Below are 26,820 nucleotides of genomic sequence, written 5' to 3' on the forward strand. Positions count from 1 at the left end.
TTGTCATTTGAATTTCACATGTACTCCAAACAATAATTTCTAAAAGCAGCAGACAGTGAGTATACATATGTTTGAATCACGTTAACAATATTTTCACTATATAGAATATTTATATTATTTATTGTAACAAAGGAGCAGCGTGCGTGTCGCCAGTTAAATAGAGCCGATCGGTGGATCCTGCCACTTGAATTCCTCTTGACACGTGACGTAAACGACCCAATAACAAACATTAAGAAGACCGAAAGAAGCCGGAAATACGATTCTGGCGACTCGATCGATGTACGAAACACTGTTTATGTGTCGCTCGATTCGTTCACCGTGCTTTCGACAGCCCCCAGCAGCTTCTCTTTCCCTTCGTCTCCTACGGATATGAAACACATTCGACGGACATGCTTGACGAATAATAATAATAACGACATTGATAACAATAATAACTATACATTTAGGCCCGAAAAAGACAAAGATCTGATATTTTTTTCTTGGAACCTTGACGAAACGTGAACTGGGAGTGCCCTTGAGCAAAAAATCACAACAAACTGCACGATACGACAAAAACGTTTTCCTCGTATAAGACTGTTTTCAAAGTCAGTGAACGTATTTTCGAAACTACACGTTGGATTGTTTTCACGCGATCTTTTTTATTTTCAATTAATTTATGTGCATTTTATAATAGTTGCGTAAAAATGAGGATTTTTTTCACGAATTCGTCGACACTCCCCCCGCAGAAATAATTTTTCCAATAAGAGTCGTTTTTCGTTTTTCTAATGTTTAGTTTCTGGAATTTCGGAATTTGGCCTTTTTCAGGGTCTTAAGGTAGCTTCGTGAATAATTTGTGAATTCGCTTCACGTCGATCTAAACGTTACAAACTGAGTGAACTATAAATACAAAAGAGATCGCCTCTCCCAATGATAATGGATTTCGAACACGAGTGCAGGAAGGAAATTAGCTGCGGCTTCGTCCGTTGGAAGAAAATATATTAAAACCGGAAATTTTTTACCTGAAAGCGTCGTCTCCTGCTAGACAATACAAAAACTGTCGCCACTTTGGCAGACATAGTTCCGTTTGCGTTTGTCTCTCCATTGTAGATGGTTTGCACGTAACCGCCGCCGATATAGTGAACCTCGTGTTCATTCCCAGTGTCGTCGAATCCGGCTATAATTTCATCCAAAAATACACGATGAAATATACAAAAACGGTAAGAAAAAAAAGTCGAGTGACTCAATTCCGTCGTTAAGGGAGCACCACGAAATATTATTTTCGCTCGAGCTTACGAATTCAAAAGTTTTCCCAAGTGTCTTTAGTCAAAAATATTTCCAACGTCGTACAATTGGACCAAATTTTTCGTCCTCTTTCAAACGAGAAATAATCATCTCAACGAATTATTTGCAGTGTTATCTCCGCGTGAATTTCTCCGCGTTCCATTATAATTACTAATATAAAACGTTCCGAGACAGCGAGTGAGACGCAACAATGGTAAAACTCCGGCGGGGGGAGTCGGACACGAAACACGAAATGTAAGCGTTCTGACAACGAGCAGCTTACGGACGTGAGACAAGGGATTACGTTACACGAGGCGCGCGTCCGAATTCACCGTAAATTCGTGCTATTCTCACAAACCAGAAATGGATGGAGCTTTCGCACTCTGCTCGCGGAGAAACGACGAAGTGTGTGTTACGAGGATTAAACGCATGTTGACGAGAAACCGGGTGTCGCTGAAACGGCGAAGGATATATTTTAAAAATCTTTACCCATGTCAACAAATGACGGCCTCGAAAATAAAAACGAACAAAAAATTGAAACAAAAAGGCTTCTTCTCCCCGGAATTTCGAGACGCTCGATATTAATCGATGTTTTCGTTTAACCTTTCAGATTCGTCGTGCGTGCGAAGAAGAGAAATTATAACGAGCGTAAGTCGAACTCACGTTATAGACGGCGCACAGCACTGAACTGCGTCTCCTCGAGGAAGCGCCGATCGAAGTTTCCGAATGGACGGTTTGCGGACTGCGAGCATTGACGGGACTCAACGCCTCGTTATACTGATTATCCTGTTTATTGTCGATGATCGTCGTGACGTCTTCCCAATCCTCCCACTCGCTCTCGTCCAAAGGAATCTCACCGCTTCCAATCTGAAATGTCGAGAGCGGGATGAAAAAGTGGACGGTTTTGTAAGGGCGCTCGTCGTCGGGACGTTAATCGTCGCCTCGTCACGTCCGGTAAGGTGAAAAGGATTTAAAAATTCTGCAAGATGTTGCAATCTCAATGAAAATTTTTAATCTACCAAAAAAATATGCACGAGAGTAAAAAAATTGAATTGCAGGAAAGTGATAAACCGGGAGAAATAATCGGAGCGTGTACGCGAGGGAATACGAGCGGAAATTTGGGCGATTTATTAACCTTAGTGAAGTAATGAACGCCCGCGAATTCGAGCAGGGTCGCGATGCAGTAGCCAAAGCTCATCAGCAAAAACCAGTCGAGGGCTGTAGCGTATCGGACTTTGGGCAAGTCCGTCCTCGAGTCAAGGCTTATCGTCGAGAGAGTCAGCACAGTTGTGATGCCTTTCCGGAATGAAAAAAAGAGATGCGCATGAAGGAAAAAAGAGAAAAGGTGAAGAGAGAGAGAGAGAGAGCGGGAAAATAGCGAAGGATTCGTACACAGCAGAGAGGAGGAGGAAAAAGGAGCCGGTGCAGAAGAGGAAAAAATGTAGCCAGAGATAGATCGCGCGTCTCTCGTTTTTATCCATTAATTCTTCGGGCCTGTAGAACGTGGGATATGTGCAACCGTGTGTGCATACTGGAATAAAAAAGATTGGGAAAGACGGGAAGAACACTGGTTCGGGTGGCACGATGCCAGTTACCTAGACCCACTCTGTCGCTCGTTGCTTCGCGATGTATCCAGAACGATACCCAGCTCAGAACGACTATCAAAACGCACGGTACGTAAACCTGCAGGAATTCGAATGATTGGTTTAACATTATTCGGTAAGAAATTGGTATTGAGGCAGAAAGTAATGAAAGGGAGCGTGGTCATTGTGGAAGATTGATTTTACGAGTCGATGGATCTGGGCTGGGGATCATTTTCTCAATTTTTCCAAAAGCTTGCTCCGAATTCGGGCTCCGAAGTGCGTTCGAACGAGATAATATATGAAATTTGTCCTGCGTTTAATTTCGTGAAGCTCGAGACAATTTTGAGAAATAAAAGATTCCTGTAAAAGTGCATGCTCGGTATAAACTCGCCTGAATGAGAAAATATCCTGTATTTCGTTGCAGATTGAAGGAGACCTGGAGGACCGAGAACTCGCCTTCCCGTCTGACGTAGGTGAGATTTCGGTAGGGGTAGCCCATCAGGTCGAATTGCGAGAGCGCCATACCGGGCTCGAAATTTACAGACGAGCCTTCCTGCCACTCGTAAACCAACTGTCTCGACGTATACGCGTCTGGAATTCGGGCACAAGTTTTCTGCCTTTTATGTCAGCTCTCTCGAATCGGTTACGTCGATTTTTTCCGTACCCTCCTGCCTCCTGACGGAAGCGCAACTTTTCTTGCTTCGTTACTATTTGCTTTTTACGTACGCCCCGAAGGACAGGAGAACACGGAAGGATTCCGGACGCAGCATCCCCAATCTACACGTACAAACATTCACCATCGGGCAGATATTTATGTACGGGTTACAAGATGCTCGACCAGCTGTTGCGGGCGAAATAACATGCGGCAGTATCCGGACGATCGAAACGATCGAGAACGTACTACACCCACAGAAATTGGCTCAAATGTAACGAAAGAATATCAAAGCTGAACACCAACTTTCGTTCACGTGCACTCGCGTACATTCAACTGGTGTTTTCTCTCTACTACGCCGAAAAATCTACCTCGTTTATATTTATGTGGTCCAGGACCTTCAGAGCCAACGAACCTTCGACTAAACATGAGCTGAACTTGAGTTCGTTGTTACTTTACCATTTAACGAGCTAGAGGACAATTTATGTCGACTAAAAGTTTCGATTTATTCCGTAACGATGCTCGACGTTCAACGCGACGTCGCACTACTATTGAGCAGGTTTCTAGAATCGGGTAGATCGGAGCGAAGCGGACTAGTTTTTCGAAAGTTCGAAAAACTTTGTCCCTTTCTCACCGCTAACAACCAAGCAATGGATTATACGTGGCGCAATTTTATGTGATTTTCAGAGAAAAAAAATAGTTTTGGGGCAAAACGGGGTTGGATTTGAAAATTTTGTGAATTTTTCGTTCGCTACAGTTTTGATTTATTGATAAAATATCGATGATTGACTCGTAATAGAGTTTTTAATGAGCGGAATATTGTGTCGATTCAAAATTCCATGTGCTTGATCATCGACTTCTTTTCACATACAATTGAGGAAAGCACCGAGTTTTTTACCCTCAAATTTGAAAAAATATTAGTTCATTGAAAAAATAAGAAAAAAGTTCGTAATTTTTGTGATTATCCTCATCGGCCTGTCACCATGCAAATAATTTCTATAAAAACCATGCTTCGAGATGTTTAGAACTAAACTTTTTGAGGGTTGAGACGAAGGAAAAAAACCTTTTTTTTTACTGTTACTAATTGTATAACTTTCAAGCCACTCGGACTACACTAAAATTCGTGAGAAAAGTGGGGAAAAAATGTTGGTTCGTGCGCCACATTGGAAAGGATGATCGTTCACGACGATCGAATCGGATTTTTAGCAATACAATCATGAATTCAGTTTCATCTTACGAGTGGAGTTGTGACTCGTACCAAAGCATCTGAGCTTATTTTAAAGTTTGATTTGACACTTGAAACTGCGACAATTATGACGATGAAACGAGATCTAAGCTTCACATGCTTATGATTATAAAACGTATCCAAGCGTGCCGGAATTATTCATGTTAATAAAATGAATAAAAAAAGTATGCTAAAAGCGATAAGCGACGAATAGAGAAAACAGGGAACTCGGTACTCCCACGTACAGCTCCCAAGGATCAGCGGACAGGATTGCCGATCCATCGGGAAGTTCCTCAGCTCCATCGGACACTTCGCCTTTATAGTGAGTCTGCATTGCGAGATTTATACAATTCTTTGAAAAAGCTGATAAAACGTTTTCTCAATCGCATTACGATGAATTTAACAAATATTCTTCGTGTTTACAGATTTTCATTGGGGACCCTCGTAACTGCGAGTTACCGACGATTTTCTCCATCGAAACGTGGAAAGATCCGACCATCATCAAGATTCAGAGAAAAAAAAATGGACGGAAAATTGTGCCAATAGTGATCGCGAATGACCGGAAAAAATGTGAGTCTTTGAAAAATTCAATTCGCAATGACAACAGCACCGAACGTACATTTTCGTAGAATTCTTTGGATTTAAAACTGTACTATAAACTCGAGAATCATGAGAATTAGGATAAATATCGGAAAAGTATTATATTGAGAGCGATGAACGAAAATGTGGATGAAAATAGAGGCTGTAGAATTTGTGCTCATACTTGGACAATACTTTCAGTTTTTTTCTCAATTTTGATCGACCAAAAACGTCTCTACGACCGAAAAGTGATATGTGTGATCACGTAAAAGTGACTGTCAGTGATACGAGAGAGCGAATGGCACAAACTCACTTCAAGGTGCGAATTATTATTGGATTCGTCACTCACCTCATCGAATACAAAATATCGCCGTCTTGGGATATTCTTAAAAGTTTGTTTGGCACCGTAATGGTATGAACGTAACTGTGTTTTCCATTGTAGAAATAAGTGTCCGGTCTCCATATTCTTTCGAGCATTTTGATGCTGAGGCTCAGCGATTTAATGGGTCCGAGGAAGCTCAAACGCGAGTCGCGCCAAGATTGCCGGAAGTAACAATCCATCGAATAGTCCTGGGCAAAATTTAAGCATATTGTTCGGAGCTTCGACCTTCGAGCTTTGAGGAGAAACGGTCTGAGGTAAAAGACACTCGTTCAATCGATGACAATCAATCCCATCTAAAACTTTCCCTGCCCCCCAAACCACCAAACTACTCTCATTTAATTAACCGCTCGCTCGTTATCTCATAATTGAACTCTGCGATCGCAATCGTCTATTTTTACTTTTATCAGCGCCCTTAAAGTCCCTCCTTTTGCTCTCTATTCATAAACTCATCCCATCGGAACTTTATACTCTAAAAATGTTTTTTTTTTTTTTTTTTTTTTTCAACTGACGAATATTCGATGTTAGTTTCAAAAAATATTTAATGAAAATCTACTCTGGGTTTCAGCCGCAATATTTTCCAGTGGGAACAACGCTTACCATATCAAGCTCCGAAACTGGGCCCATGCTTCTAATTAAAATGTTGGTCTTCACGACGGTAGGAGTACCTGAAAAAAACGTCCATCGCCAGAATGAAATCATGGAGATTGAAAGGAAAATAAATGAATATAAATCAAGGAAAAAGTGGATCATGCGGAAATATAGTTGAAGTAATCGAGCGTTTGGGAGTTGGAAATATTGAAATAATTCAATAATATTCGGGAGTCCGGTTGCGCGCGATCGATCAACGAGTTTGTCAAACTCCAGACACGCCAAAAAAATAGTAGTGGCGAATGTACCGCATAGAAAAACTCAGCCATTTTGGTCGATTCACCAAAAAACAGAGGGAAAAAAACGTTTTTCTCTGATTTGCAACAAAACGCATATCCGCCAGAGACGAAGCTCGTCAGGCTGATACAAACCGAACGTTAAATCCACAAGCAGAGAACACGTGAGGACAGTACCAGTGTTGCCTTCGTCTGGCTCAAGTCCAATTTGACTGTGGAACTTCGGCTGTTCCCACTCCCCAAAAACCACATCGAGCTAATGGCTTAAGGTATAGAAACGTGCTGAAGGTGTCCAGTCAACGATTATATTTCTAATCATACTGCCAATATTTCGTTTCACTTTTGAGTCGATATGGAAATTGGACAAATTAAAATTTTTTTTCGAATTACGCAATTTGCTTATCAGCCCGAATGAAATGAATCGTTCGAGATGAAAAGCTTTGGACATTTTTATAAGGAAACTTGTCCACTTTCGACCAAATATCAGAGCCTCTCGCTACACCAATTCAGGATCACGGTTCCATGGAAATAAAATAATAATAATGGCTATCAAAATAGTCGAATTATTAAACGAAAAAAAATGGAAAAATCACGCTGGCTGAGTACTCATCGAAGCGTTCATTCGCCCTTGTACGGAGCTCTTCCCTTGCATTCCCGTAGAAAAATAATCCGGATCATACTGTATATATCTACTCGTGTGTGCGATCAACGAATCCCCAAATTATTTTTCAACCCCGGATTTATCCTAGAATTAATTGATCGAATATTCGTAGTGGGGTTTCAGGATGAAGGGATTTACGATGACGTTGGCGTTTCGGTAAATTCAACATATCACAACGCTCCACATTTTTTTCAATTTATATATTTATCGAGTCATTTGGAAGGATATTTTTTCCTTCGGAAACGAGCCAATTTTCCCGCGATTTTTATCCTTCCTTTTCTTCCAGCCGAAAAAAATGGTCGGAAAAATGATTTTTTGGTCCCTTGAAGATTCCGTTTTAGAAAATTCTTTATTTTTTTAATGGGACAACAACATTTCAAAAGATTGTTCAAGCGCAAGTATTTTTCATTTGATTTTCTCTCTCGATCTCGACTCACGAGAAACTTGGATAGAGCGCATCGAAAATGATGAATTTTTCACAATAATTTTGGAACACTCAACATTATCTCGCGCACGTCTTTGATGCCCGGTGAAAAATAAATGAACTATCGAATAAGAAAATTGATAAAAGAAAAGCGTTAAAGATTTCAAGATCACTCACCTTGTCCGTGAGTCGGGAGTTGGCTGTTTTCGTAATTCATCAGCAGGTTCTCAAGAACCATCGTAATATTTTTGGAGACGACGTCGTTAACGATGGCTCGTGTGATTCTAGTGTCGGGGAAGATGAGAGTAGTAGATGGAAGCGACGGGGAGGATGCTGCGGAGTTTTCGTCGGACTGGTTGACGAGAATCGGGGCCATGGGCCAAGTCGATCTCGGATGAATCGAGTGGTTCCGCCAACACATCCCGAGGGGCACCGCGAGGACGAGGAGCCTGCCGATCAATCGAAGCAAGAGTTTAACCCTCTTTTCTTCTCTTGATTTCTCGAGAGAGCATGTACAAATGGAGGTGGGAGCTCGTCATATTTTCCTTGGGTTCGATGGGACATGTATGAAAAATCAAGGAACGTTACGTATGGGACGAGGCCATTTTTCGTCGTTCGGACAGTCCTCGTTACATCGTGAGATTCGTGACTGCGGAGGTCTTTTGTCAGAAGTTCTTCGATGACGAATAACTCCATTATCTACCACGAGAAGCAGCTCGTGCTTCATTGAAACATTCAGAGCTCCTTTCGGATCTCTCATTTTATGGACTTCCTACTGAGCCACGATTTCGAGCACGTGCTCTCGGTTCGTATATAAGAGATTCTCGAACTCTTCTCCACACTTTGTCCGTGTATAGCCTACAAGAAACACGTTGATATATCTACGAAAACAAATATTCGAGTTTCATCCTCTATTCCAGATCGGCTAGGATACCACGCAATATTTCCAGCAGCCAAGAAGAGCCATCGTGTTTACCGACCACCCACACAGCTACACAGCTATGAGCGACTGTGCATCAGCCTCGTACAGCCATGATGCACGATCAGAAAGTATGAAGAGGCATGCGAAGCATGCAGCAACATAGCCCGAGGACCCGACAACGAACCTCCGAATTCCTCTTCTTTCAACATACCAAAGCTCCGTCCTAACGCCAAGATATACCCACCGATATGCACGCGCTCCAAACTTTGACGAACCGAAAGAAGCGCCTCGACCATATTTCGCCTCTCATCGACTCAATTACTCAAATATCAATTACATGCTACAACCCGGCTCGAATGAGTCCAGGAAACGATGGCTTTCGAGGGCGAGTCTTGCTCGAGGGGATGGGACCAGAACGATTCATTCTTAAGTTATTTTATATTTTTTCTTTCGTCACGAAAGTTGCTCCAATATTCGTTCAAGTTCCAAGCACTTTTTCGGGTCCATCTAAAGTTGACGAGAACGCCGGAAAATCAGCCTTATGGGCGGACCGTGGCAAAATGAGGTACTGCAAAAATCGCCGTATTTTTTAAAATCTTTAATATTTTTCCTAAAATGAAAGAAGAACGGATTTTTTTCATAATTTCTCCATTTTTCATGTCTTTTTTTCCAATCTTCAGTCGTTGAAGGACTCGTGCCAAAAATTTATGACAATTGCCCAAAGTGACATAAAATTTCTTGGTGTTTGGAGGTAAAAAACCAGAAGAAGCTTCTCAAACTTTTGAGAAGCAAAATATGTCGTTGGCCACCCCATTTTGGTCCGGTATTTTCTGTAACGATGCTTGAATTGGGATGAGCTCAAGTCGGTGACAGGCGGTGCCTCTACCGATGTGACCTGGTACGATCTCACGAGCCTTTGAATACGGAATGTCGGGATCAAGAATTCAAAATGACCTCGAGAGGGGAGCTTGTTTGTAGGTGCAGCGGAGTATTAAAGTTAGGAATTGAATTTTGGGAACATCAGATCACACGGTAATCTGGTGGAGGGATGGAGAAAACTGTCAGTCCAACCGGGTAAACCCGTGTGGATAAACGGAAGTGGAGAAATGAAGCAATTAGTAGAACGGAGCCTGACAGCGGACGCCTCAAGAAGAAGCTCTAATGCTTCTTAGATTTGGCGTTTGCTCATTGGCAGGCTGAGCTTACAGAGTTAAACTTGACTTTGTCCGAAGGTAAGCGCCACTTTCGATAACTGGACGAGCCTAAGGATGAAACGTATGTTTCGTGCCTTTCCGTGTTTTTCAATCGTTGATTTTTCTTCCGATATTTTAGCCAGTGAAAAAATGAAAAAATGGAGAGCGAAATGAGCGAACAAAGGGGAAAGAGAGGGAGAAAAAGAGAGGCGGAAAGCGCCACTGAAACGACGACGAAGGAGCCCAGCATCCTTCGACCTAGCCCCGTTGGTCCATTGGAACCGTCTCCGGGGATGAGTTGCTCTCATCGACGGACACGAGTCTGTTCTCGTGACGAGGTAACGGCTTGGCTTCGCCTAAGATCAATCGATATACATGTATTTTAACAGGTCTCAGGTCTCAGTACCTGCACATGCTCACACGGACACCCACACGCACACACAGAGCCCTACGTTGAAGACACGGATGGGCCGACGAGGAAACAGAGGAAAGGAGAGCTCTCGTCATCCGCTGAGGCAGCAGCAGCCGCTCGCTGTGAAAGGGTTCGCGTCACCGTTTCGAGTGAACTTCCCCCGCCTGGTTACATCATACCATTTTTCCGATTATGTCTCGTTCGCGCCTCTTATATTCCTTCGCACTTGTTCTTTCGCTTCTTATTCCGCCCCCAACCCTTCTTCGTTCTCCCTCCTTCGTGTGCGAGTCTTTTCAGGAATTTGAAATCTCTCAGCGGTGCGAGTCCCTAAACATGTCTCTTCGATTGATGGGAAAAAGGTCGATCGTAATTCGAAGCATCGAGAGTTTCCGGAGTTGCTCCCGATGAGGAGAGCAAACATTCGCGTCCCATTGAACCTCTCATCGAATGGGAAAGCTACGGAAACGAAAAGTTGCCCTTATTCGTTGCAACGCGAGAATCGATGACGAATCAACGTTGTCGCTCGTGAGCTCGTGATGCAGCTCTGCGCCTCGGTGAATGATGGGATTTTAAAAAGAGCTCCGTGTCTCGATTTCTCGAACATAATAATACGGCGGTTCGATGCTGATGGATAATTGAGTCCGGGATGTGGAGGCCGGCGGAAAGAATGAGAAGAGAGTGAAGCACGCTAAGAGGATCTCGCGTAGAAAATAATTCGTAATTACTTTTGCTAATGGCGAAGATAACATTTTTTGTTACGTTGAACAAAATTTCTTCATTGTATTCCGTGCAAATGCAAAGTAGATTCGAAATTGAAGTCGAGATATTCAGTCGGAAATTTGCGTTAATTAGAAGTCAGAGAAATGAACTTTTGCCAACATTTTCGTGCCCTCGCAGTAACATTTTTCTTCATTTTCTTACCAATTTACAGAGAGTGGACCCAGCACACGAACGTTCATCAATGCTACATAAATTCCACTGTTCGACAAATAAGAGACGATCGATTTACGAAGTCATACGTTAGCGCACCCTCATTACGTTCGTGAAACTGCAACTTTGTCCTCCCGAAGAAGGGCTAATACAGTTATAGGAAAGCATTGTCGAGATGCGGCGCTAGCAGGACGTATTGAAATACTCGCATGTGCCAGACTATGGCACATTCGCAGCTGCCTCGCTTTCGAGGCGAGTCGATTGATTCCTGCTACAATTCCGAACCCCTTAAAACTCGTTGATTAGTCCTCGATTCCCGTTCAACTTCTCCAGTTATCGTCCAACTTTCTTTTGTTAACGCGCGTATGTGAGAATTTGTGCTCTCGAATTCGTATCGCTCGCTTCTGAAATCGTGCATGCGAGCATCTCGAGAAAATGCAAAACGCCAAACTCCAAACTGCCTCAAGTTTAGTGAGTTCCGAGTTATTTGTTCCAACGAATAGGTCGATTGAAGATGATTATTTTTTCGTTTCAGAATCAAGATCGAGTAGCAATTGATGCACGGCCCGATGACCCGGTTGGAAAGCCAAACGAACTTGAGACAGCATCGAAAAAATGTGCTCTCAAATTCAGCGCGTTCGTCGGTACACGAATGGAGCTGAATTCGTCGGCTGCTTGGGACTCGCGAACCAGTCGCGCTTAGAGATTCATTCACCAAGAAAGGCCAGCAACAACATCGGCTCTAATTGACTCGTTCTACTCATCGATGACTTCAGAGATGAAGAGCCTTGGAGAGCCTGCTGTGCAGGTACGAAAAATATTGTCTCGTGACGGATGAGCTCGAGTCGCGCGAGCAACAGCTCCGACTCTCTCTCCCTCTCGAGGAAAGAATAACGACGACATTTTGTCAATCCGGCGAAGGAGAAATCGGCTGAATAGAAGTAGAGTAAACACGGTCTATGAAAACATTGAAAACGGCGTTTGAATATAATGAAAATGCACGGCGAGCAGCCTCGCGGAGACGTATTGATAGAGCAGACAAAGCTCCATTATTGTTATAGCGTTGGACACAAAGAATATTTATTTTGCAGCGAACGTGATACGGAGATCTCATAAAAGTTTTTCGAACAGCCTGCTGCCTGGATTCGTGAACGAAAAAAACAGCGGCGCAATAACGAAACAGAGCGAGCAAGAGGAGAGTACAACGAAACAGGATCGAAAGTTAACAAAATATGTGATGACCGGAAGTAGCGCCGGAGACGCGCACGAGACCGTTCGCGGAGGGCAATATCGCGTCGGCTCTCTTCTGTTATAACAATGCGTTACACCATGCAGACACCATGTGTGTGCGGGCTCTGTAAATACCGCAGGTATAAATCAATGGGATTGGCAGGGTCGCGGTCCGGGCGGAAATTTGCTTTTCGGCATAAGCCTCTCCCCGCGGCGCTCCTGTTTAAATCCCGATGAAATGTCGCGCGCCTGTTAAATACGATAAAAGGAAAGCGATCCTTTTCATTGACTAGAAAATCACATTGTTCATTAACCCCCTGGACTGACCGCGCTTCGATCAACACAAGGGGGTGAAACCAAATCGTTAAAGGCACGAGGGCCTTTTAGCGTTATTCGTTCGAGAAAATTCGAGGATGAAAATCATCGCAAAGTCCATTTATTCAAGGCACCAAAGTGAAAATAAACATTCGGAGGAATTTAGCTCGAAGATTTGCAACGAAACTTGGCGTCGACGGAACTCATCGAGCAATCACTCCGGAATAATATCGCAGCGTATGAAGCCAAATACCAAACGTCCCCGGCGTACAATGGACGTTAATCGCAATTGAGGAAAATCATGGTTTGCGCGGATGGAGCAGTCAACCGACTAATTGTCATCGAAACTCACGGGCTTAATTAATATTTGATTTCAATCGGTGTATTACACGTTAAGTATATATGCGTCCACCTGCACAGCAGCAGGGATTGCACCAAATGTGCGTATTCTGCGGTTATTGCAGATGATAGTTGATTTGGGGATTCGGAGCTTGGTGAATTTCGGCGTGTACAGAGAGCTCAGGAGATGAGAGTGCTGCACAACAGTATGCGAATAGAATGCCAAGACCCCCGATGCTCCCGGAGATTCACGTCACTCTCAACTGTCACCATCCCCACGTCACATATGTCTCGCTTATCCTTCGGCTATTAATCGTCCCGTCTCTCCTTCCCTTTACTCGTGCCTCAATATTTTATTATCCCTCACACTCGTGTTTACACACACTGCGAACAACCCTCGGTTCATGACGTCGCTTCGATAATGTGTTGTTGTCCGAGTTTCCGAATTCATGCACCAAACCTCCGAGCTCTCGACAAATAATTCGAATCGACACACAGAAAAAGAATTTATTTTCTTCCGGCTAAAAAATCGTTTCACCTTTCGCTGCGGGAGTCATTAATTTTCTCATTTTTTTCAACACAATTCCGAGCTAACGTCACGCGAGCCATTTTTCGATGGAATTTGACACTCGAGGAGCATTAATCGGCCCCATTTCATGCGATGCTCGTCGTTTTGTAGATTTACGCGAATGGAATTGCTCCCGGTTTTCGAGGAACGGTTACAATCGAGTTCGAGCAGTGTTCTCAGGATCGCGTTCACGTCGCTCGAGTTTTGTCATTTTTCGATAAACACTTTTGGCCAAACGAATCAATGCGAGCGGGGCAATCGAAAGAAATTCATGGGCCTCGTCTAACGGATCGTTTTCAAACGCTTTTTTTAATGTTCCATTGAACTTTCGAGCTTTGAAATGAAGTTGTACTTACACGAACGAGAATGTTATTACGGCCATGACTGCAGGTTGATTCCTCGCTGTCTTTCGCTCCGCAAAATCTTCACCATTAATGAAAGCTTATAAGTATATACGCAACAACACACCGGCAGAGTCAGTCGAGACGCGAGTCGACGTCGACGAACCATTACGAAGCATCAGATCCCGCGTGGTCTTGCTTCATCCCACCTTCCCACCAGTTCGTAATTCACAATGCCAGCCTCCTCCGACGCCCTCCTCCCTTCTCTACCCTTCGAACGAGATCTTCTCGTGGACCGCGCAACTAAATACCGTTCGCGCGCAAGCTCCGAAATATCTTTGTACGACAAATTTTTCTCTCTGCACGTATCAAGTCCGCGTTTTCGTGTCCGCGTGACGTCACGATCGAGGCTCCCACGTACAACGATTTCTCTGAATATTTCTCAGGAAAACCTCGAAAACTGATCGAAATTTGACAGCTTTTCACTCATAAATCCCTTCCGGAAGTATTCGAATTGGAATTCTTCCGGCGGTTCGCAAATTTCACGCATTCGCGAATTAATCGCTGAAATAATGCAACAAGGATCGGCGAGGCCGCTCGCGGATCAGTAGAAAATGAGCGGACAAACAAAAATTTTGGTCCCGGAACCACCGATTTTTATCCCCCCGATCCTCCAAGTTTGGGACAATTTTTAGCTGTGCTTCATCGATCTCTCAGGGTTTGGTATTTTTAAAAGTTATTCTCGAAACGCCAAATCTGTTTTCATCCGAAAAGAGGGGACGGCGAAAGGAGAAAAGTTATCGAATACATCCGCTCGAAAGTTGTGTGTCGGAGGAGAGTTTTGAAAAATCGTGATTCTTACTCCACTTGCAGTGTCATTGTTACATTATTCCCCGTGGAATATTTGATAGCGATGCACTATTGTAATGGAATTCGAAGCAAGAAAGAAAACGGGCGGGGGGAATCGGGAATGCGACAGGGGTTGAGGGAGGGAGTGAAAGAGAGTGGAGAAGAAATGCCAGACGTCTCTGGAAAGTGAAAAACTGCCTTGGACCTAATATAGCCGTATACAGAGTCCGGGGTTTGTTCCCTTCGGCAAAAGTTTTGGTCTTGCTCGGGCGCGGAATTTTCCGATAGGATTGAAGCAAAGTGGTCGTATCGTATCCACTGGACGGCCAGCTCGAACGAGCCGAGCTAACTCGCAACTGGATGCAAGTGGAAAAAAATAGCTTGACGAAAGGCTCAGGCCAGAATCGGCAATTATTAATCGCGGGCTTTCTCCCCGGCGTGCTGTACGTATACGTATAATCCACAGAAAGTATTTTTAATGAAGATTGAACCCGGGGCTGCTATTGTGTATCGTGAATCGGAGACGAGGGGCGAGTGCTTCGGGGCTAAAACCTGCCAATATTTTCACCACTCGTCCGCAATAATTAAAAGCTTTCTAAAGAATTTTGCATTTATTTAATCCGAGCGGAATAGGTATTCAGGCGGCATCATCGGAGCGAAAAGTTGACGAGTTTCCGACGGGCTCGAGCATTTACATAAGAAGGAAAACTATCCACCGTGATATCGGGATAAAAAACCATTTTTCGGAGCGGCAAACAGAGGCACGAGGACCCGACACTTTGCCTCGGACCACTTACTTGGAAACGGAAACTTCGATGGCTCAGAACGGCTTCGAAATACCGCAACGCGCAGTAGTCAACGTTGATTTACGTCGGACAAAACGAATGATACCGAAGCCGTTATTAGCCTGGACATAAGAGCCTGTAAAGCAGCATAAATGCACCTCGCACTTAGCTCCTCGAGAATCTCGCTCAGCTCGCAATCTCCTCTGCATACTTAAATACCGCGGAGTCATCAGAGAGCTTCGCGAGTAAATAGACGCGATGGATTGATTCTATTCGATTCCTCGAAGCTGGAGAGAGACGGATCCTCCGTCCAAAGATCATGGCGAGTGGTTGAACGCCAGATTCGTTCTTATGACCGATCACTTCATTGAATTATCGCCATTTCGAACCACTTGGACGAATATTCCATCACTTAGTTGCATAATGAAACTTGAAATCGTCTCGGAGCGTTATTGCCTCACTCTGTGTTGAAAATGTGTCAAGACGAATGGAAGTATATTCGAGCAGGAAATAAAATCACCGAACAAAAAAGCATTCACGGTGTAATAATGTTTTCGATAAATTGATCGATAATTAAAAATTATTTATTAATAAGAAGTATTGAATAAATAATTGATAATTGCGAGTGACTTAAATTGTTAATGGTTTTATTAATTAAGGGCTATGAACAGTGTAAACGTTGGAATTTTAGGTGTTTTTTGTTTATTTTATAAATAAAAATTGGTTGGATGGATTGAGATAAAACTTTGTACACGTCTTTCACATACTCGGAAGTACTGGAAAAGATTTTTTTTGTAATTTTTTTCATGGTATTTTTTGTACAACGGCGTGTTGAAAATGGCACCCCTTGAATCGGCGTTGACAGCAAATCTCAAAAATGAAACATCTCAGGACGAAAAACGATAAAGTTTCTTAAAATATATGCTATTAGCTATCGCATGGCGTAGGGTATTTTCAAAATATTGTTTACAAACAAAAATGTCGACCATTTGAAGAAAAAAATCACAATTTTTGTGATTTCTCAGTAGAAAATTGTTTATAGTAGCAATAAAAAACACAAAGTTATCAAAAAACAGCCACGTCATGGTGAAAACTTACGTTTTCCCTACAAAATGCCATTTGAATAAAGGGGTGCCATTTTCAATACACCATTGTACAAAAACGTACCATTAAGAAAATAAAAAATAAAAATTTTCCAGTACTTCTGAATATGTAATAGACGTGTACAAAGTTTTTTGTAAATCCATCCACCCAACTTCGATTTATAAAAGAAACAAAAAACACCCAAAATTCCAGCGTTTACACTGTTCATAGCCCTTAATAATTCATAATAAATGAAATAGAATGAATTGTAATCAGTAAGTTTTTCTTCCATCGACCCAGTGAGCATATGAATCGCGATCGTTGCCCTGAGGACTTTTGCTTTGTTGACTAGCTCAACTCGTTTCCTATTTTGAACGAAAGTCGTTCGATCTACGAGAGTTTGACGAAAAATTTTCGGTGTAATTGTCATTGAATGTTCTAGCAAAAAAAATGGAGCGAGGAATGTGACGGTGACCAAGACCCAAGATTGGATCGATTTTCGTTCCTTACAAGTTGCGAAATAGCCGCGTGAGAGTGAACGGGAAACGAGACGAGGCCACGCTGAACGATGACCGAGTGAGTTTGGAAAGACGATACACAAATGTGTTCGAGGAGACGCGTCTCGTACATCTTCTGCTAATGAAGATACGAAGGGCTATTCGACAGGCGTTTTTTATTCATCGGTCATACATTGATGGAACAGTTTGCGCTGGAATCCGACCGACAGCGACTCCGGGAAGCGTCTTCGACGTTTAATTGCACATCGACGAGGAGTGCTCCAATTAAGCCGACCGGAAGCTGCGTCCTCGAGACCGAGAGAGGCCAACGAGGGCGGCACCAAATACGTTGACATCTTGATGCATCGTGGATCTTGTGTACTATCCTCCCAACAAAAATCCGCCTAATTGATTAACCTGAGGGCTAACCATCGAAAGTTCGGATAGCTGCGAACATTTTTCGTGCTGAAAAAAGCATTGAAACGTTGCTGCATTTGCAATATTGAACTTTTTAGAAGTTTCAAAATCTTCGTCTCTTTCTTACCCCCAAAAACTAAGAATTGTACTGCAAGTTTTTGCAATTTTAAAGAGAAAACAAAATTTGTGACATCTCTTTTTACTGCAATTTTAATCCAAGAAATAGTTATTCGCATGATCGTATTTTTTGGTGGCGCAAACCAAGACCCTTTATTTTAATCGTCGCTTTGGAGTTCTTGCATTTTTTCCTATCCGCGAGAAGTTTGTATGAGGAATTCATAATTTTTCGGTACATGAATCATTGAATATGAATCTCCATAAGCTTCTGTATAAATTTTACAGTTTTTCAAGTTTCAATTCTTTATTAAATGTTCGATAACCTGACCTGAAATTTTGCCAATCTGTTCGCATGCACTTTCACTTTGCTGTAACTTAAAATCACTTATTTGTAGAATATTCGGTTCGTGAAAGAAATACTTTAAGGAGGGTGGATCGCGACGATACAACGTTGCCATGCTAAACGATGTTAAAAATATGAAGAATTTCATAAAATTTGGTAAATGTATTATTTTAAAATATACAAGACAATATCATTTTTTTTAGATTCTTCTACCACACAGCTCTCGAGTAATTGAACACTAAAGTTCACGCGTCTAAGCATAGAGTTTACATATATACAGTCATACATTTCGTGCGCAAGAACTTCGATTTAACGCTCAATTATGGGATAACCATGTGGTAAAAAAATTTGAAAAAAATTGCATACTTGTCGATGCCAAAGAATGTTGTCAAAAAATTTGATCAAATTTTGATTATTTCGTGATCCGTAAGAATCAGAACGAAAGAGTTTGCTTTCCACCGAAATTTAATTCCTCAAAGTAAATAAAAAGGATTGGTGGGACAATTTGAACTCGACTCAAAAGTGAAGAGAATATTTAAAAAAAAAATGGTAAAAATCTGATTAATCGTGCAGACCCATGAGTCGGGAGAAAATATACGGCGGCCACGAAGGTATATCGTAGGATTGAGAACGCTCATAGGTGCGAGGTATACGATGATTTTTGGGTGGTCGTGTCAGCTCGGAGTAGCTCGTGACGATTCGGGATCCAGCGGTGTATTTCGCGCCCGCGCACGGTTAGCTCGATTTGAGGAGCCCCCGTCTGACACAAACATTTTCCATTGGTACATGTAGAACGGGGGAGTCTGAGAGAGAAATTCGAGAGGGAGAGGCTAACGGGTGAGGCAAAGGGAATGTAAACGATGGAGGAGCGAAGATTGGCAAGGGAGAAAAGCGAGGATGTTGTACGGGCGGCAAGAGGAGGGAGGAAATTCAGGAGAGAGCGAGGGGAGTCATCCCCGCGAACACACTCACCCGGTTCCACCGCGAAAGGGATGCGACCCTCGAGAGAAGACGTTACTGTCGAAAATACATCGACTCTGCGCTCTTGAGCGAGCCTGGGTTCTCGCCGAGATTATTATTTCGAGGAAAACAGTCGAAATGTCACCGGTCGCGATTCTCCACGGGCCAAATATCCGCTTTTTACCGCATTTCTAACTCCGTGCTCGACCGCCTACGTGTTATGTGTAAGCACATACGTGCCTCCACGTACATACGCAGACACACATGTGACACTTGGAATTGTCAGCTCCGACCTCGTCAGTCGCGCGTTCTGTGATATCGTTCTCTCGTATTTGTGCTACGCGAGTGATTTTATTCATGCACGATCGAGTCCTCGCTCCGATGAAAAAATGCTTCGACTCTCGTCGCCTCGACACTCGCCGCTCCACGTACGAACAAAATTCTCCTTCGAATCTTCTCCCATGCCACGCAGAACGGTGAAAATACATCGTTCCTCCCGTCGGTATCGAGAAAACGAACGACCTTAATAGATTCGCGGATTCACCGAGGGCGGAATAGCAGCCGGGACACGAGGAACGAATGTTCGGGGATTCCTGTCACAAGGCTCCTTCGAAGATCACCCCTTCCGAATTCAACGTTCCCAGCTCGACAACGTGACATTTCGTACTCGTTCGTCAGGTACGATTTTTTAATCTGTGACTCGCCTTTTAACTGCACTCCTCGATTCTTGGTGCGGAGCACACAAAGGTTCTTTGATTACGGCGAAAAGTCTTTGGGTTAAATGGATCTTGAAAATTTCGTCAAAGCGTTTATTGAGCATCGACTTTCCTCGAGTTTTTTATTAACATCTTTCGAGTCAGGTTACCAAAGTATTTTCGGAGCTCAGCGTACGCGTTTGTTCCTCCCATTTGCACCGAGAATAAGCTAATTTTTAGGTTTTCTCGTACAAAATCCGTCCTCGTGCTTCCCACATTATTTCGTCGTTGAATCCCGTAGAGCTTTTTGTAATTTCGAGTCCTCTGAAAACCGATGGGAAATCCGAGCCAAGAGTCTTCGTAAACGAGCCGAATGCCAAATTTCTTTTTGTACGAATAATCCGAATGAATGTTCAGCCAGAAAGTTAACGTTTTGAGATGTCGAGGCGCGAGATTGGCGCACGAAGGTCCATTGAGATGAGGATATCGAGTGTTGCTGAGTGACGCAACCGCGGAAATACGTCAGTGATAATGGGTGGTAGGATGTCGTCGTCCCTCGCCGAATTTATCCTGACGGCTCTGCTCGTCCATTTGGGTCACCTCACCGCATGGTAAGTGTGCCCCTTTCAACGATAATTGCTTTCTTCCAGATTCCACTTTCTCGATAATCGAAGGGAAAAAAGGTGCAACCGACTCCGGAGAATTCCGCCAGTTCACAACATACTTTTGTCATATTTCGAGGGGAATATCTTCGCGCAACGATTGCGCGCACGCCCTCCCCCGTTCGCCCGGCACTTTTTATTCTCGGTGGTCGTTGTATATTTCGATTGAACTTTGTCAGCAATGTGCTCGTCTCCCTTCGGGGAAAATCGCTTTTGCCTGATTTCCGAGATAAAATCTCGATCGATGTCCTTCTCGTTTTCGGGGTCACTCTGCAACGAGAATAATTATGATCGAAACTGAATCGTGACGCGAAATTATCCTCCGGGAGGAATCCTCGAGGTTTTTTTCTCGCAGAACTCGCGGTCGAAAAAGTTGAGGATTTGAAACTCGAGGCGGGAGCCTCGAGGACGAACGTTTCTCAAAAAATTGAGCCCCCGGTGGTCAAGAACGAAGTATCTGGATAATTTCTCCTGAGATGTGCCTTGGCGAAGATGTACATCAAGAGAAGAAAAAGAATGCCGGCAAGGAGCCAGCCGAGATCGTCGGGGACCGGGCTTTCCTCGTGCTTCCGGCAGCAGCCCATTTTCGCGAACGCGAACCGCAACTTCTTCAAGTTCGATCGCCCCTCGCGGCCCGTCATTGGTTCCGTTCAGAAAAATCGTCGCTGCTTCCCCCCGCTCGAATTCATTCGGACAAATTTTCAATTCTTTTGGTTACGTCATTTTTCCGAAACGAGTGAAGCTCGCCGACGTTGCGTATCGAATAAAATTCTCGCAATAACAACAACAGTAATCTCGACGATGGACGGGGAAGGGACGCGCGCGCGCGCGCGCCTTTTCCTGACGATTGGAAAACCTGTCAGGAGAAAAAACTAATTGAACGATGTTCGCAGGGGTTATCTCGATTCCGGTGGCACGGCGATGTCGGATCGACTGGAAAATGTGACGCAAACGATCTCGCGAATCCTCGACGGCTACGACATTCGTCTCCGTCCGAATTTTGGTGGTGAGTATACGAAAAATGTGACACTTGAAAGCCTCTGAACTTTGAAAAATATCGACGCGATCCGGTTACTCGACGACCGAAGCGCGCGTTTCTCGTCGTTCCTCAAATCGCATCATTATTGTTTGTGCCGCAATCTTTCACACTTCGTTGTTCCCCGGACTCGTTAGCCGCGATGAAGAATTTTTCGTAAATTGGTGTCGCCTTGCACGATGAACGAAGAAGCGAATCGTGAAGGGGGCTTTCACTTTATTTCGTTACATTTTTCAAGTGGAACGAGCGCGTTTTCTTCAGTGAGCTTTCGTTCGAGGGTGCCTCCGATGTCAGTCAATTATTTTTCAGCTTTCGCGAGGGCGCGAGCGAACGAGCTTCCTCCCCGCCGTGGGCTCTCGGAGAAAGATTTTTCCTCGAGAGGCCCACCGAGCGCTTTGTCTTCCGAACTTTTCTTTCTTTTCGACGATTCTCACGACTCGATTGATTTTTCCGGTAGAAAAATCCTCTTTTTCCAACATAAAAAATGCGAGAGCGCCTACGCACGCTTTTCATTTGGACAACACTCGAACGATGCGGAGAGATGAAAGGCTCTTGATAGAACTTTCCACCGTACTGAACGCGCGACACGAGGATAATCCTGCGGTGTTTTTTTCCCCATTGAGAGACTCGACGTCGAGAATAATATCGGTTTCCGGTTTAAAATTAATCCGTTCTTTTATCGTTACGGACGCTGAGCGGCCGAATGAAAAAATCGCGTTATCTCGAGGGTGCGTTCAGAAGGAAGATGCTCGGGAAGGAAAGTAGAGAAAAGAATGGCGAGAAGATGCGATCGACTTTCGCTCTAATATCGCGCATTTATTTGTTCATAGCGCCAATTCGATCGTGAACTCGTTCCCTTTTTTGTTTCACTTTTTCCGGATCTGTTGCAGGTGAACCATTGCTGGTTGGTATGGATCTCACGATCGCCAGTTTCGATGCAATATCGGAAGTAAATATGGTGAGTGGGAGAGTTGAAAAGGGAAGGGATTTCGACTGGGACGTAAAGCAGCGTGGGGGATGAAAAGAGGAAAAAAGAGAGAGGAAGAAAGAGAAAAAGGGGAAAGAAGAAGATCAAAGAAGCCCCTCGGAAAAACGTATAAAGCTCGTAATTTATTTGATCAATAGACATTCTCCAAGCCGTTCTCAAATAAGAGGACGCAAATCTCCCGATTTCGAGTCGGAAGTTTCGCCCTTCTTTTCGCCCATCGAATCCCATGTCTCTCCATCACTTTACTCGCTCATCCTCCCACGGTTTTGGCCGCACGCGCGAGCGCGCGCACCGCCACATTTACGATCGGCCATATCCGTGATCCGTGAGCGCCGCAGATATCCGAAGTATTTGAAAAGCCTTTTGGGCGTCGTCGTGTGTGTCCGCGAGAGAGCAGGAACGTATCTCACCGAGCCGCGACACTACCAACACCATTAACGACGAAGAAAAGCCTCGAGGCTAAGGAAACTCGAGATTATTCGAGATTTTACATACTTGCTCTCTTTACCCTTTCTGTGCCATTCAGTCTCGACCTCGATCACATTTTCCTTCGATTTTTTATCCACACGTTTTTCCCTTTTTCGAGAGCCGTCTATCCGAGCTGCATGCATATGAGATAAAAAAACGCTCGCTTTGCGTCAAACAAATTTCAGCGAACGCGCATCACGTTTTTAGCACTTTGACCAGCTCCCCCTCGACGCTCTCATTCGGGGAGAATTCGCGAAACGAATTGCAGCCTTTCCTGTCAGCGATAGTCGACCGCGGAAGCCCGTAGAATCTCATTCGAAAATACCCAACAAAAATAGTTCAATTTGTCTCGTGAAAAAATCTCGCGAATGGCAATCGCGATCGATCTCGATCCACAAATGTTGTACGGTGCTATAGAAAAATTCAATTTTTAAGGACTACACGATAACGATGTACTTGAATCAGTACTGGAAAGACGAGAGACTGGCATTTTCCCACGAGGAGGAAGTTCTCACCTTGAGCGGTGACTTCGCCGAGAAGATTTGGGTCCCGGACACCTTTTTCGCGAACGACAAAAACAGGTAAAGAGAGGCCAGCCCCGAGTGTCGAAATTCCCTTCTCCCGTTTTCCCATTTTCCGTTTAACTCAAACATTCTTTCCCTCGCTCGGAATCGTAGTTTGAAAAGGGGTGAAATGTACATTGAAAATATTGGAGAGTCGTTGCGTTGAATCGTGTCATTAGTCGTCGCAATCTTGACGAGGACAAAAGTCTTTTGGCTTGTCCTCCAAGGGAAAACGCTCGATCGTCTCGCAAGAGCTTACGGCCCCCTTTCCTCGCTCACCTTCTTTTCCGGGAAGAGAAAAGCTCTGCATACGTGATATACATGGATGTGGGTTAACAGGGGTTCATGCAAAATAGTTCTCTTTGAGCAAGGGCTCTCGTTGCCTGTCGCCCCTTTCGGTCTCTCTCTCTCTCGAATCTCGTTCGCGCGAGATTTCTTCCTCATGTACATGCGAGTCCGTCGTGAGCGTTGAAGCCTCTCGAAGGGTTCTGCGACGCATTTTTCTTCCTGTTGGCCCGCCCCCTCGTTCCCAACGTTAATTTCTCTTTTTTCTCGGCAGTTTTCTCCACGACGTGACCGAACGCAACAAACTCGTGAGACTTTCGGGCGACGGCTCTGTCACATACGGAATGAGATTCACCACGACACTGGCGTGCATGATGGACCTTCATTATTACCCCTTGGACTCGCAGAATTGCACGGTCGAAATCGAAAGTTGTAAGTTCACTAAATACAAAAACGAATGCATTTTAAGTATCGGAGCTCCGCAGCCCCGACGTTTTTCAATGGAGGAATAAATTTGTAAAAAATGTTTAGAAATATTAAACTCTTTCCAACGTCATTCAGAGCGATCTTAATTCCGATTTTATTCGATTGGCAAAAACACTTTTTCGTCCTTCCACTTTGGCCTCAATTCGGTAACTCAGTTTCTCATTTATTCTCGTTCAAATAGTTCGAGCCAATTTCATCGACCGAATTCAACAAACTCAGCTGCAATTTTGTTTGTTTGTTTGTTTGTTTTTTTTTTCTAATTTTTTCCAATTCGTTTTATTTCAATGAATTTTCACGAATGAAAATGACAGAATTTGCAGAAATAACGTTTACAGCTTGAACACGAAATTCTCATATGATTTATATCGAACTCGTGTAATGGAATATATTCAAATTGAGATTAACAACGGAGGGATAAATGTACGAACGGAGACGTCGTTCTCCGCGCGTTTACCGCACGGTGATCTCTACGTTTGATTATATTTTGTGGTGTTGCTGCTCGCATTCATGCCGCTCATCTCCGAATTTGGTGGCACGAGTTCGACGAGCCGAATGAGTAAACTGGCTTCTCCCTTTATATACCGTACCGCGAAATGCATTAAGCTTCGCAACCCCGAGGCCCTCGGTAGGACGATGATGCTGCGCTTCTGGATTACCAATCTCGAGGATCGACCTCGTTGCTCATTCCCCGTGTTCCGGTATCTACAACTCCCCTCTCGCTCCCTGCGCTACCCACCGCCTCATTTGGCTTCGTCTATTTTCTCGAGCTATTTTGGACCTTAGGACGGACGATATAGGTCCTGTGACAGATCGAAGATTCCCTCGAGCGCGTCGCACTTGCATTTTTTCACTAGCATCGATCGAATCTTAAAACCGTACGAATTCGTTGAAATTCATTTTGGCCACTAAAATTTCCATTTTCGTTGTTTTTCCACCATCATCAAGCTCCTTGCTCCTTTTTTCGCGGTTGTTTTTTCGCTAGCCAACTCGTACGATTCTCGATCCCAATGAATTCTCGACCGGACCGTTGCAGGCTTTTTTCTCATTTTGGTGCTAAAATTTTCGTCATTTTTTTCAGACGGTTACACAGTGCTCGACGTGGTCATGTATTGGAAAGAAACGCCTGTTCGTGGCGTCGAGGAAGCCGAATTACCACAATTCACGATAATCGGTTACGAGACAAACGACCGAAAAGAACGACTGGCAACCGGCATATACCAGAGGCTCTCGCTGAGCTTCAAACTCCAGAGAAACATCGGTTACTTCGTCTTTCAAACTTATCTGCCAAGTATACTTATCGTGATGTTGAGCTGGGTCAGCTTTTGGATAAATCACGAAGCGACCAGCGCGAGAGTCGCTCTTGGTAAGGTGCTTCGGTTTTCATTCAATTCCATTCGGAATTCTTCCATTTTTTTTCTCTTTTTTTTTTCTTCTTCTTCTTCTTCTAATTTTGATGAAAATACAATCGGGAATCGAGCTGCTCTTCAGCGCTTGCTCGTTCCATCGATCGCCTCCTCTGTTCTAGATTTTTCCTCTAATTCTCAGTGTTTTTATCGCTCTTAAGGTATCACAACGGTGCTTACGATGACGACGATATCGACGGGCGTGAGAAGCTCCCTGCCACGCATAAGCTACGTCAAGGCTATTGACATTTATCTCGTAATGTGCTTCGTTTTCGTATTCGCGGCTCTTTTGGAGTACGCCGCGGTAAACTACACTTATTGGGGAGCGAGAGCGAAAAAAAAGACGAAGAAGAAAGAGGGCGACGAGAAGAAAGCGACGACGCTCACGTCTGGTACGGAAACCGAACGTTTCCGATTTTAATGACGCATTTTATCGACAGATTTCATCAACTTCGATTTTCCTCAATTTTTATTTTGTCCTTCTGAACGCGGAGACAAACCTTTTGACACGAATGAAAACTCGAGTCCCGACTTTTTCTCACGTTTAAAAAATCCTGACGATTGTTCCATGTTTTATTGGCTAATATAGGGTATTACACCTTTTTTTTGAAAACTGTTTTAAAATAATCCTGAGATCGCAATGAACCAATAGAAATTTTATTTCAATTTTATAAGACCGAAAATTGTCTTGAAAACTATTTTTTATGATTTTCAATTTTCGCCCGGAAACGCTAGACGTCACTCCGTTAGTAAGCAAAACAATTGCGATAGATCAAGTAATGAGATTTGTGAAAATAATAAGCTGTAGTGGTATATCATTGGTGTCTCGTGCCCGAATGCAATAATACAAGTGTAAAAATGCCACAAAAATTGGCGATTCATCGCCACCATCAACATATTTGTCATTGGTAGATTTTTATTTTCTGCATTCACAAAACCGTTTCCCATAGTGCGATTTTAATAAAATGAACGATAAAAGTCCACAAACGTGCATAATAACTTGTAAAATTTCAAAATAACACGGAGCGCACGATAAGAATCTAGATTGTTTACTATCGGAGTGACGTCACGTTGGAATCCAATATGGCGGATGGCGTATTAGACGTTTGAAAAACAGATGAAAAAAGACGATTTTTAAAATTGTATTATAAACCTTTACATCGCATTTTTATGAATAATCTTTACGAAATCCATCATAATCATGCATTTTTATATATTTTTTGACATGGTGTAAAATACCACCTTTTTGGACATTTTTCGTTCAGAACCGAATATTTTCGATA

General features: G+C 43.6%; 2 protein-coding genes and 4 long non-coding RNA genes across 9 annotated transcripts in view; 4 read left to right on the top strand and 2 right to left on the bottom strand.

Moving 5' to 3' along the window:
- On the bottom strand, nucleotides 1-14,147 carry LOC122406846 (gamma-aminobutyric acid receptor alpha-like). 2 transcript variants are annotated; one of them, XM_043412625.1, is made up of 11 exons: nucleotides 13,916-14,119; nucleotides 7,828-8,099; nucleotides 6,279-6,346; nucleotides 5,649-5,869; nucleotides 4,966-5,048; nucleotides 3,235-3,434; nucleotides 2,856-2,943; nucleotides 2,396-2,556; nucleotides 1,924-2,127; nucleotides 999-1,153; nucleotides 1-361 (listed from the first exon to the last, which is right to left on the bottom strand). In XM_043412625.1, exons 1-11 carry the CDS (start codon nucleotides 13,939-13,941, stop codon nucleotides 154-156), a joined length of 1,686 nt encoding a protein of 561 aa, XP_043268560.1. In that variant the 5' UTR covers nucleotides 13,942-14,119; the 3' UTR covers nucleotides 1-153. The 2 variants fall into 2 exon arrangements, with proteins under 2 accessions (XP_043268560.1, XP_043268561.1); XM_043412626.1 differs by lacking the exon at nucleotides 1-361 and having other exon boundaries at nucleotides 1,036-1,153; nucleotides 1,864-2,127; nucleotides 13,916-14,147.
- On the top strand, nucleotides 5,227-5,774 carry LOC122406857 (uncharacterized). The gene is made up of 3 exons (XR_006260097.1): nucleotides 5,227-5,290; nucleotides 5,501-5,618; nucleotides 5,742-5,774. It is a non-coding gene; the product is annotated as an uncharacterized lncRNA (long non-coding RNA).
- Nucleotides 9,277-10,090, top strand: LOC122406856 (uncharacterized). The gene is made up of 3 exons (XR_006260096.1): nucleotides 9,277-9,470; nucleotides 9,551-9,804; nucleotides 9,905-10,090. It is a non-coding gene; the product is annotated as an uncharacterized lncRNA (long non-coding RNA).
- Nucleotides 11,797-17,942, top strand: LOC122406854 (uncharacterized). Its single transcript, XR_006260095.1, has 2 exons — nucleotides 11,797-11,915; nucleotides 17,060-17,942. It is a non-coding gene; the product is annotated as an uncharacterized lncRNA (long non-coding RNA).
- LOC122406853 (uncharacterized) overlaps nucleotides 17,274-26,820 on the bottom strand; it is a 17,304-nt gene continuing 7,757 nt past the window's right edge. The window contains exon 3 of the long non-coding RNA XR_006260094.1: nucleotides 17,274-17,579. This is a non-coding gene — a long non-coding RNA (uncharacterized lncRNA). The remainder of the gene's footprint in view (nucleotides 17,580-26,820) is intronic.
- Nucleotides 19,019-26,820, top strand: part of Lcch3 (Ligand-gated chloride channel homolog 3) — a 9,471-nt gene continuing 1,669 nt past the window's right edge. Inside the window, exons 1-8 of one of the 3 annotated variants that reach the window (XM_043412627.1) lie at nucleotides 19,019-19,629; nucleotides 20,064-20,257; nucleotides 21,202-21,314; nucleotides 22,229-22,302; nucleotides 23,236-23,381; nucleotides 23,923-24,080; nucleotides 25,213-25,497; nucleotides 25,699-25,929. In XM_043412627.1, coding sequence (XP_043268562.1) covers nucleotides 20,178-20,257; nucleotides 21,202-21,314; nucleotides 22,229-22,302; nucleotides 23,236-23,381; nucleotides 23,923-24,080; nucleotides 25,213-25,497; nucleotides 25,699-25,929 — 1,087 coding nt within the window. In that variant the 5' untranslated portion in view covers nucleotides 19,019-19,629; nucleotides 20,064-20,177. The remainder of the gene's footprint in view (nucleotides 19,630-20,063; nucleotides 20,258-21,201; nucleotides 21,315-22,228; nucleotides 22,303-23,235; nucleotides 23,382-23,922; nucleotides 24,081-25,212; nucleotides 25,498-25,698; nucleotides 25,930-26,820) is intronic. The other 2 variants (XM_043412628.1, XM_043412629.1) reach the window with 2 other exon arrangements.

Source organism: Venturia canescens, chromosome 2 (assembly GCF_019457755.1).
Source record: "Venturia canescens isolate UGA chromosome 2, ASM1945775v1, whole genome shotgun sequence".
Lineage (NCBI taxonomy): Eukaryota > Metazoa > Arthropoda > Insecta > Hymenoptera > Ichneumonidae > Venturia > Venturia canescens.

What these genes read in the sequence shown, in the direction of transcription:
- LOC122406846 (XM_043412625.1), bottom strand. Translation starts at nt 13,941, where the DNA reads ATGGCCGTAATAACATTCTCGTTCGT. An exon ending in GTAATAACATTCTCGTTCGT is followed by an intron (nt 8,100 to 13,915) that starts GTAAGTACAACT and finishes ATTGATCGGCAG; the next exon opens with GCTCCTCGTCCTCGCGGTGC. An exon ending in ACTCCCGACTCACGGACAAG is followed by an intron (nt 6,347 to 7,827) that starts GTGAGTGATCTT and finishes CGTTTTTTTCAG; the next exon opens with GTACTCCTACCGTCGTGAAG.